Genomic DNA, 9,810 nt, shown 5'->3' on the forward strand with positions numbered 1-9,810 from the left:
GAAAAGATGTAATCAGCATTTTCCTCGAGCTTTCCAGTGTTTCCTAGCGAGATAAATAAGCACAGTACATACGTTACTTAAATGCGAAAACAAAAATTAACAAAATACGAAAAGGCAAACAAATAAAAGCAATACAACGCAAAGTCCTCTTCTTTTTGAGCCCTAGCATTACAAATGCACATCCAGTAGATGAACTCTTGAGTGCTCCCAGAATATTTACAGTGCCTTAATCGATCTCCACAATTTGAGGCTTTCTATCAGCAGCTTTCTTGCGTATAAATATACCCCATCTCAATGCAGCTTTAAGCTTAAGCCATCCCACCACAGCTTTCCCTGAGCCTCTGCCTCGTTCTCTCCCATAATCCTTATCGATCTGAGCTTCATACCGATCACTGAAACCGTAACAGGACTCATCGATATGACCAATCCCGCCTGATATCCCAAATGTCTTGAGCAATCTCTGCATATCATCGGTCTCAAGCATCTCTGAACTCCTCACCCGAATTTCCTCTGTGAAAATATCTTCAAGGCCTCCATTGTATGAGCCTGAAACAGAAGAACTCTCCATCGATGTGTAGTCTCGTAATTGATTGCATGGTTGTTGCACAAACGTGTTTTGTATCGGTTGCTGAGGTATTGATGAGTAGCTATTCACATTTTGATGACATTGCAGAGTCTTCTGCTTCTGAGCCATTTTTGGCTCCGGTAAGTTTTTTATTACCTTCTTAGCGACTGGTAAGCAATTCAACAGCTTACCGTCATACTCAACCGCTTTATGCCAGTTTTCATAAGCCGTCTTCACCATAATGTCTGCAGAAATCTGTTGAATTACAACAAAAAAAAACTCAGATCTTAAAGGCTTGAGACTGGAGATTCTGCAGGGATGAAGAAGAAGAAGAAGAAAGAAACTAAGTTTACAGAGAAATGTCTTACCTTTTGGTCATGGTTGAGAGATTCCAGAGATAAGAAGTGGCCATTAACAGTTAAGCCTCGGAATTCATATATATGATTGAAGACAACGCCTGTATTATGTGTCTGCTCTGTGTAATAGACGTAAAGTTTCCCACCCAATACACAAGTCTTTGCATGCTCCAACGTGTTTTCCCACATTCTATTTGACATTCCACTCCCAAGTAACTGTAAACCAACACCAAGAATTTAACCAACAGCAAGAGAAATTAACTTCTTGTGCCAGATGTTCACATATAAGAGATGCACTTACGCTTCTTAGATTCTGCGGATCCTTCACGAGTATCCGAAGGAAGTCTTCAACAGTCAAGATGTTAGATCTCAGTAGCTTCTTGTGTAGTGCTCCATCTTTCGCTATTCTATCCAATCTCCAGACTTCATCATGTAAAGCCGGTGGATAATGTTTCTTGTAAACTGCAAAAAAGAACATCGCCAAAAGAAAAACCAAGACTCAGATAAACAATCCAAGAAACTCTCTCATTCTTGCTTCTCCATTCAATCCAAAGTATTAAGAAACTCACGTTCTCCTCTGTGATCTTTAACAGCAAATGGCTCTGTTTTAGCTTCACGTATGCGAAACACTGATGCAGCCTTAACACCAAGCCTGAACTTTCTGCTCCTAATCCAGCTCGAATTGTCGGTGAAAGTAAGATCTCCAAGAGTTCCTATACCTTCCTTAAGTATCACATGTGTTTGACCAATCAAGATGGGACGTTTTCCTTGGCGCTCTTTTACTTCAAAGCTCTCAAAATGTTCCCTCGTCCAATCTTCATCGTCTTCACCATTGAAGTCTCCATCTAACACGACGATATTCAGCTTTGCCACTGAATCTTCTCCCGTATGGACTACATTTCCGGTGTTTGCATTTACAAGAACCACATGAATGGCTGAGCCTTGCTCTCCCTCTACTTTCCCACCTGTGAATATATGAGGAGGCATTCGTGTTCTAAAGCGAAGTTGCAGGTTTCTTCCATCGAGGACTTGAATCTTTTTCGGTTCTGGAGATCTGAAAACACTCAAATTGCTGTGAAGATCATGGAACCATTCCGGCGAAGGAGATAGTATATACAAACAAGAGAAAATACCTTGGATTTGATTTTGAGTTCTCCAACCTCGATAAGGCACGTTCCACCTCTTCACTGACCTGTCCATTGGCCCACGCCATAATCAAGTCTAAAACTCCCACACGCTACTCAAGACTTGGTCTTTGGGAAAATTAAACTTTGAAATAGAATTGTAACTCACAATTCTACGGAATAATGGTTCCAAAGACGAGCATAGCTTCTGAAGACTATCTACCTTGACAGCTTCCACGATGACACTGTAAAAACAGTTTTGGTTTCCATAAATGTCGGCGCATTTTTAAGTTAGTTATTTAAGCAAGACTATCAAGAATTCGAAAAGCAAGATATTTCACAGTATTATCCTTAACGAGCATCTCTCAGAAAGGTTCTCCAATCCGAAAAGAGTTCAGAATCACAGCCAAAACAATCTAACTTACGACGTAAGAAAAGATGTAAAGTATGAATTACCTTGCCAAAGCAGGAAGCTTCTGTCTCTTTGATTCTGGCAAGTTATCTGTATACTCTTGATTCCGTCCATGTCCTCTTTTGTTCATCGAACTTTCCATTTAAAGTAAAGTAAGTTATATCAATCTATGTGCCTAAAGATTTACGAATTTAATGCAATGCCCTAAGTTGGAGATAGAAAAGAACACAAGTCCTACGCTATGGAAGCTTCAGAGAAGAACACATAAAAACAGAAACAGAGATTAGTTGAATCTAAAACCAAAGTCATAAAGCTATCTTTTCTTTATGGATCCTTTTGTTTTACAACCCACATGGAGTGTACGAACCAAGATCTGTTACTTTTAATATTAGATCTATAGCTTTTATGGATTATGTCCCTCTGAATATTAGAATAATGCAAACAGAGTACTTTAATGGCTGACGCTAAAAAAAAAAAAAATGAATACAGCTGTTTTTTGGGGAATGAATAGAAAACCGAAACCGCGTGATACCAGGTGCGATCATAATTTTGTCAACCTAAGTGCGTTTGACTTCTTTACTTTTGTCTCTTCTCAGCTCTCCTGTTTGTTCATCACAAACTTTCATGTTTCTTGACGTCTGAAAAGTCTCTGTTAGTTTCTTAAGCAAAGAAGAAAAGAGTCGTATTCCGCTTGTTCTTTAGCTTTACTGCTTAAGCCATGATATATCACAGACAATTCTATGATATAGCTGTAATGCAATCGAATCAATTCACAGACTTTTTTTTTGTCTTAGTGAGATGTAACATTCAGCAAACCCAACATAACTCGATTTTGGCCTTGATCTGAGGTACCACGCTCACTCTTTGCTTTGGCTTCTCGAGTGGTCTCGATTTGGCAATTAACATGAAACATAAAATACAGAACCAACGTCCTAACTAAATGAGAGGAGTAAGTGAAACTTGGTGGTAGTGAAATGGACAATTATATATAAAGAAAAGTCAATACAAGGCCAAGCCTTTCTTTAGCTACATTCCGATCCAAAGGCAAAACAAAAATACTACATGTATGGAGAAACGTGGAAGATAGGACTTTTCCTTGAAAATTTAAACAATTCCCTTTTCTTGAGCTAAGTTGTGAAAATTCGGTTTCGGAGAGAGAGACACTTCAGGGTAGACTGAGAAGTGAAATCAGTTTACTCACCTTCCCAACCTGATTGCCGAGCTCTCTTCTCCCACAAAGAAGTGATCTTCCTCTCCTTGGTCAACAAAGCTTCAGCTCTCTCCCTAGCTGATTCACAAATCTCAGTGGCGGCGTTGCATTTTTCAGCTTCCTTTTGATACTGAGATGCAACTCTTTTAGCTTCTGCGAGGGTAACATTCATATGACGGCTATGCTCATCTGCCACTGCTTCTTGCAGCTTCAGTTCCTCGGTCAGAAGGTCCACAAACTGCTTCCCCATTTCCTGTTTGAGCTCTGGGTCATCACCTCCACAATCTGTTCACAACAAAAGTCAGAGAAGAAACGTCTTGACAGGAGAATACAAGAGCAAGTGCATATCAGAAAAAAGGGCTTGAAACGTGTACGACTCTGGTCACAGATAAGTATCAGAGTAACCATGGAAAAAGTGACAAGCCTGTTCTGCAATCAAGCCTCAATTTGGATATTAATGGCTACTGATTCATCAAACTTTCAGTTCTCCTAATAACTCGTAAAAGCCTAGGCTCAGAATACATCAGAAAGATAAAGAATTTGGAAGAGAACCGTGTTAAGGCACCAAAAAACCAATCTTATTACTTCCCTAGACAGACATCAAGGCCCCTCAATCACTATCAAACCATTTATGTAATTTGACAGAAAGAAAAACAGTAAAAGAAACAATACCGGGCAAAACAGCTAAACAAAAGCAAGCTCAGAACCGAGATCTAACCTGAAATAGAGAGATTTGCAAGCCCTGCAAAAGAAAAGTAAAAAAAGCAACTTGTTAAAAAAATATAGAAGTCGCGATTCTTCCTTACTAATTAGACAACACAAGATTAAAGCTCAAAGATTCAGGTTGATCGAAAGATCCAATAGTGAAACCAGGCAAAACCAGATGCTTCAGAGCAAGATCCACATGGAAATCGAAATTCGGGAAACAAGCGACCTCAAAAAAAAAAATCTGATCATTACTCTAGAGGAGCTAAATTTCACAAGAAAAAAAACACAAACTCGTGAATCCAACGGAGCATCTAGATCCAAACAAAAAACGAGAAAAATGGTAGTTATACCAGGAGCAATCTCGAGGAGAGACACAGGGGGTGGGCAATCACAGGCGCAAGGAGGACAAACAGAGTTCCTACGAGTGGATCCAACGAAACCCTTGATGAATTTCCAATAAAGCGCAGGTCCACACACGACTAAAGCAGATACAACCGCGAAAATCACCAGACATCTCATGCAATCTCCAGAACGACGCGCCATCGCTGCGGAGAAGAAAAATGCTCAATCGAACGAATCAGAGTGGAACTGCAGCGACAATGGCGATCAGTGTGGGAAGAAAGACTGTCAGCGAGAAAAGGGAAGAATTTAGCAACAATGGCGCGGTAAGTGTGATTGGGCCAAACACGGAGTAACTAGAGGGAGGTAGAGAACACACTGTGAAACGACAGCGTTTTAATGGGTCCGGTCCAGATGTCGGTGGTGCATTTCTCACGGTATCGCTGTAACAGATCTTTTTCACTAATTTACGGTTTTAGCTTTTCAATTCCATAATGTTTACGAAAAGGCACCATACTTTTATAATTTCAACCAATTGTTTTGACTAATTTACGATTTTACTCTTTAGATTCCATAATCTTCTCAAATGACACTATACTTTCATTTGATTCAGAAAATTACCCTTTCTTGTAGCTTCGGTTGGTAACGACAGGGCCGTGTCCATGTAGTAAATTTTGAAACATTGGCTTAGGGCCAAATTTTTTTAACATTTTTAAAAAGTTTTTATTTTTACCAAAAGATATAATAAGTTATAATTTGAATAATATATATATATATACTTTTAAAGCTTAAAAATATATATTTTCATATTCCAGCATAGTTTCTACAATTTAATCATATAAAAATATTTAAAAACAAAATTAAAATATCAAAATAATTTAAAATATTAAAACAAAATTAGTATAAAATGTTAAATTTTTACTGACTGATGTTTGTAAATTTTTCCCTCTTAATTTTTTTGTTTTTTTTGAAAAATTGTTTAGAACCTCAAATAATCTGGGCACGGCTTTGGGTAACGATACTAACGAAATCATTCGAAAGTAAAAGCCTTTTCGATTAATAGTTTTTACTCGTGGACCTCGTTACAGAATCAGACGATGTTAAATAGTGTTCTGGTCTCTTTACTCTTCTTGTCTCAAATCACTGTAAGTGATCCATTTCTCTATAATAGCAACTTCTTGCCACCTCTGTTCTTTCAGCCACGCAGGGTCGTCTTTCGTAGCAGCCCTAAGATCCGTTTGGTAAGCTACTAAAATAAGAAACGGAGAATATAGATTCATGAATACTCTAGTCCATGAGGATCAGTATGGTTTTCTATATCGAAGCATTTCTCTGAACCTGAATACTTGTAGTAAAAAGGATAGATATATAAGGAAAATGTTTGTTTTTTCTCAATACATCCACATTTCATAGTTTGTATACACACAGGATGACCATTGGACCACTAGATTTTCCAGGAAGTACTTTAAGGAATCACATGGCTCTAAGCTAGTTCATTACCATATTAGAAACCAACTGGAAGAGTGAACGTTATCTTTTTACTAAATTAGTCTGAAACTAGAGTAGTAAGGGACAAGTTATCACCAAAAATAATTGTAAAACAGGTTATACAATTGGAAACTTAACCTAAACTGGCAAGTTTGAATAATGAATAAATCGTCCAAAAAATAAGATTCTTGATCAAAACAGATTTCCACTTACATCAGTGAGTTGAGGAGCTGTCACTTGTAATTGCAAACTTTTTCGCAAAGATCAAGCTTATCCATTTCTTGTTTCATTCATTCTTACTTTCTCAATTGAAATCAATGGTTTAGGCCCACAGTTAACGTTATCAGCAACTAGTAGTGCTGTAAGAGCTTTCACAGTTGTTAATTAGGTAGAAGCAATGATAAAGTTCCTTTTTTTCAGTCTACGAGTTTTTAATTGTATATTGGTTTGGGTTTAGAATCTGAAATCCGTTCTCGGCAAACTCATCTTCAAACTATCTTACATTCATTCATGTGATTCTTTATGATAGTTGAGAACACTATTGAGAACAATAATAGTTGAATTAGATCTCTTGAAGACAAAAACCCAAATTTAACTAAATAAGCTATGTCCATTGTATTTGTCCTGTAACCATGATGATGAGATGATGAAATGGGAAGTTTTCAGTACTCAAAACAACGATTCTAGAAAACGACGCATCAAGGCTTTAACAGTAGCTAACTAGCTACAAAACACTTAAATACGTTTTTGATAAAATCTTTGCATGTCATAAGGGAGGACTCAGATTCGCCTTTTTTCAGTCAGATTAAAGGATAAAACTCTACCGCCATGGCTGCTACAGAAGAAGAAAAAAAAAGAGCCTTTTTTTTTTCTTCTGTAGCCCCGCCATCTAAGAGAGTGTTAACACAACGTCTGGTCTATTGACTTCTTAAGAATCATCATAGTCCCCGAGAGGAAGAAGAAGAAGAGAGATTAACCATAAAAAAAAAGAAGAAGAAAAAGACAGAACTCAAAGGAAGCAGTAAGCAGAGAGCGAGGAGGATGGTGATGGTGGAGACGGAGAAGAAGAGTTAAATGATTCATCACCACTTGAAAAAGTGGTTCCTCAAGAAAGATTTGAAATCATCGGCATCCGCTTCCACCGGAAGAAAACGACGGCTAGACCGCAAACGGCCGCCGGATTGAAAATCCTCCGGGAGCAGAACCTCATACTTAAACTAATGAGTAAAACCCTAAAGGTCACTCCTTTTTGGGGAAATTTATACAATAGTACCCATTTTCTCAACATTGCAACTTCCAGTTTCACCCTCCAACGATTGACCTGAGACTAGGACAGATTAAAGGGGGGTATTTCGGTCATTAAAGAAAGAATAAACAAATGATTGTTCTTTTTATCAGTTACAAGTTACAACAATGGAATGAAACCAACAAGAAACAAAAAAAAAATGAAATCTTAGATGGTCTCTTTGCCCTTTTGCTTAACCAATCTTGTATCCATCACTTGTCCCGATAAGTTGATAGTATAAGTAACCTGTTTATGATAAACAAAGAACACATGATTTCCCTTTCACTTATGTTGTTATTTTGTCAAGAAAACATATCTTAACAAAAGAAAGAATTTTGTAGAAGAAAAGTACTTACAAACTCTGAGAAGCTAACTCTGTGAAGAAGAAACCCATCTCCCATTTCACTGACATTAAAAGGATGCATTTTTCTCAGACATTGAGATTGATCTTTCATAATCTATGATTGTAATAAGAGATGTTGTTACCTCTTACTATCATTCGTTGAACCTTGGTTTTCTGATGTATTAGGAACCGTAATGCAAGAGAAGCTGTTGTCGCTGGCTCCACTGGTGCAACCCTTTTCGCTTATATATAAGTTCTTGTATCATCAAAGTTTTATCCTCTTAGATCAATCATATACTTGATGTTTTGCCATCTCAGCAATAAGATTTCACGAGAATTCGATGGGATATTCAATGGCTTACCACTCCATACTTGGTCATGATTTGATGAAATGTCCTTGCAACTCCCTTGGCTTCCTCTGGTTCCTTAGTAAGTGTAGAGGCGAGTAACGGGTCTGATCCAACCACAATACGCCTGTATCAAGAACGACTATAAACTGTTTAATCCATGGGACCGATTATATGGCCTAGTCTTTTAGAAAGTAGAGCAAATTGGGTCACCAAATAATGATAGAGAACTTATTGACATTTTATACAAGTTATTGAGAGATCAAGAGAGCCTATGAGCTGAATAGCTAACTTACCAGTCTCCATCTGCTGCTTTCAGAATCCTTGTTATCTCTTTCAATTGACTGATCACCGAACCATTCAATGCTCCACCGAGCACTTCCTTGAGTTGCAGTATGAGGGTGGACAAAATAAACAACGAATTTAGTAGACAACTCTAACATCATTGCCTTCAAATTCACAGAAACAAAAACTGATTCTACCTGCTGTAACGAGCCAGTTTCTACGAAAATAACGTCCAATGATCCACCAAAAGGCGATTTGATTTGCTCTCTGAAATTTCCAGAACCTTTCTTCGTAGTGTACCTAAAATGCATCACATTGATCAGTCTTCTTGTTGAGGCAAGTAAAGCTAAAAGCGTCTAATCCACAAGAGCAAATTACCAAGGAAGTTTCAGTTTAGAGGAGACTCGAGTAGCCTGCGAAAAGATCAATACACTCATCACTCATACCAACTGTCTGTACAAAAGAGATCAGAACTGACGATCCACTACAATTTAAGGAAGCAAATCGAAGATTAAGCTTGAGAGCTGACATTTTGCAGGAGTGGATCTTCTTCTCCATGCTCACTTGTGCTCACCACAAATCTTGCCTTGTACGTTTCTGCAACTCTCTCCATCTTCACCGATCAAACAATAACAAAATAACTACAATAATCGCTTATCTACCAAAGAAAAATATAATCTTTTGTCTTTAAATCCAACTACTGAACCCGTCGTAGTACTAAGAAGAAGAAGAAAAATCAACGTTTTTTTTTCCTTTCTCGTGGAACCAAGAGTTGATCTAATAAAAACTCAAACTTTTTAACTTTTATCCTGAAACCAATGGATTCGAGAACTAACAAAATTGCTGAGACGGAAAAAAAATTATGTTCCAAACCAAAAACGGAATTATAAAGAGATTCATCACTGAACGTAAATGGGAGACAGACCAATCGGAGAAGGCGAGTTTGACGCTGAGGAGGCCTGAAACCTCCAGAAACTGAGATGAAATGGAGATCAAGAGCTCCGGCACTGTCACCATCGTTACTAGAGAAGAAGAATGGATGGCCCAAATGCAGAGACACATAGACGACGAGACAGAGAGATAATTGGATAAAGATTGTGCAACCCCATGACGATTTGTTCATGTCTTTTTTTTCGAAATTCTGAAACGAGATTTCTTTCTGAAAAAATGGCGAGAATGAAATTCAAGAGAGAATGAACAGTTTAAGGTTTTTTATTTTATTTTGTGTGGTTGTCAGAGACTGCAAAATGAACATGATGATGAACATGTCATGTCACTCACTCATTGAACCCAACGATTATTTCTAATTGAATTGGGACAAATAAAAAAAGATGAGATCACATCAGAC

The 9,810-nt window shown here is 37.8% G+C and overlaps 3 protein-coding genes across 4 annotated transcripts; all 3 read right to left on the bottom strand.

The window, feature by feature from the left end:
* Window positions 1-15: 15 nt before the first annotated feature.
* LOC18030210 (calmodulin-binding protein 60 F) lies at window positions 16-3,082 on the bottom strand. Of its 2 annotated transcripts, XM_024149803.1 has the most exons (8): window positions 2,990-3,082; window positions 2,502-2,591; window positions 2,215-2,290; window positions 2,055-2,113; window positions 1,491-1,975; window positions 1,223-1,383; window positions 934-1,137; window positions 16-820 (listed from the first exon to the last, which is right to left on the bottom strand). In XM_024149803.1, exons 2-8 carry the CDS (start codon window positions 2,585-2,587, stop codon window positions 227-229), a joined length of 1,665 nt encoding a protein of 554 aa, XP_024005571.1. In that variant the 5' UTR covers window positions 2,588-2,591; window positions 2,990-3,082; the 3' UTR covers window positions 16-226. The 2 variants fall into 2 exon arrangements, with proteins under 2 accessions (XP_024005571.1, XP_024005570.1); XM_024149802.1 differs by lacking the exon at window positions 2,990-3,082 and having other exon boundaries at window positions 2,502-2,901.
* Window positions 3,083-3,424: 342 nt separating this feature from the next.
* On the bottom strand, window positions 3,425-5,098 carry LOC18030211. The gene is made up of 3 exons (XM_006412577.2): window positions 4,726-5,098; window positions 4,386-4,409; window positions 3,425-3,952 (listed from the first exon to the last, which is right to left on the bottom strand). The coding sequence occupies exons 1-3, from the start codon at window positions 4,916-4,918 to the stop codon at window positions 3,651-3,653; spliced, it is 519 nt and encodes a 172-aa protein (XP_006412640.1). The 5' UTR covers window positions 4,919-5,098; the 3' UTR covers window positions 3,425-3,650.
* Window positions 5,099-7,539: 2,441 nt separating this feature from the next.
* LOC18030212 lies at window positions 7,540-9,759 on the bottom strand. Its single transcript, XM_006412580.2, has 9 exons — window positions 9,388-9,759; window positions 8,992-9,075; window positions 8,841-8,875; window positions 8,660-8,762; window positions 8,474-8,559; window positions 8,193-8,304; window positions 7,974-8,086; window positions 7,844-7,892; window positions 7,540-7,733 (listed from the first exon to the last, which is right to left on the bottom strand). The coding sequence occupies exons 1-9, from the start codon at window positions 9,583-9,585 to the stop codon at window positions 7,656-7,658; spliced, it is 858 nt and encodes a 285-aa protein (XP_006412643.1). The 5' UTR covers window positions 9,586-9,759; the 3' UTR covers window positions 7,540-7,655.
* Window positions 9,760-9,810: the final 51 nt, after the last annotated feature.

This window comes from Eutrema salsugineum, unplaced genomic scaffold, assembly GCF_000478725.1.
Source record: "Eutrema salsugineum unplaced genomic scaffold, Eutsalg1_0 scaffold_1, whole genome shotgun sequence".
Lineage (NCBI taxonomy): Eukaryota > Viridiplantae > Streptophyta > Magnoliopsida > Brassicales > Brassicaceae > Eutrema > Eutrema salsugineum.

Bases quoted from the DNA above. Each gene is read 5' to 3' on its own strand.
- LOC18030210 (XM_024149802.1), bottom strand. From the start codon at position 2,599: ATGGAAAGTTCGATGAACAAAAGAGGACATGGACGGAATCAAGAGTAT. The intron at 2,291-2,501 runs GTAATTCATACT...CTGTTTTTACAG, and splicing joins AAGCTTCCTGCTTTGGCAAG to TGTCATCGTGGAAGCTGTCA. The intron at 1,138-1,222 runs GTAAGTGCATCT...GTTGGTTTACAG, and splicing joins ATCCGCAGAATCTAAGAAGC to TTACTTGGGAGTGGAATGTC.
- LOC18030211 (XM_006412577.2), bottom strand. From the start codon at position 4,918: ATGGCGCGTCGTTCTGGAGATTGCATGAGATGTCTGGTGATTTTCGCG. The intron at 4,410-4,725 runs GTATAACTACCA...TTTCTTTTGCAG, and splicing joins TCTCCTCGAGATTGCTCCTG to GGCTTGCAAATCTCTCTATT. The intron at 3,953-4,385 runs GTTAGATCTCGG...TGTTGTGAACAG, and splicing joins TGCAAATCTCTCTATTTCAG to ATTGTGGAGGTGATGACCCA.
- LOC18030212 (XM_006412580.2), bottom strand. From the start codon at position 9,585: ATGAACAAATCGTCATGGGGTTGCACAATCTTTATCCAATTATCTCTC. The intron at 8,876-8,991 runs GTCAGCTCTCAA...ATCTTTTCGCAG, and splicing joins AAGATCCACTCCTGCAAAAT to GCTACTCGAGTCTCCTCTAA. The intron at 7,893-7,973 runs GTAACAACATCT...TTTTAATGTCAG, and splicing joins TCAACGAATGATAGTAAGAG to TGAAATGGGAGATGGGTTTC.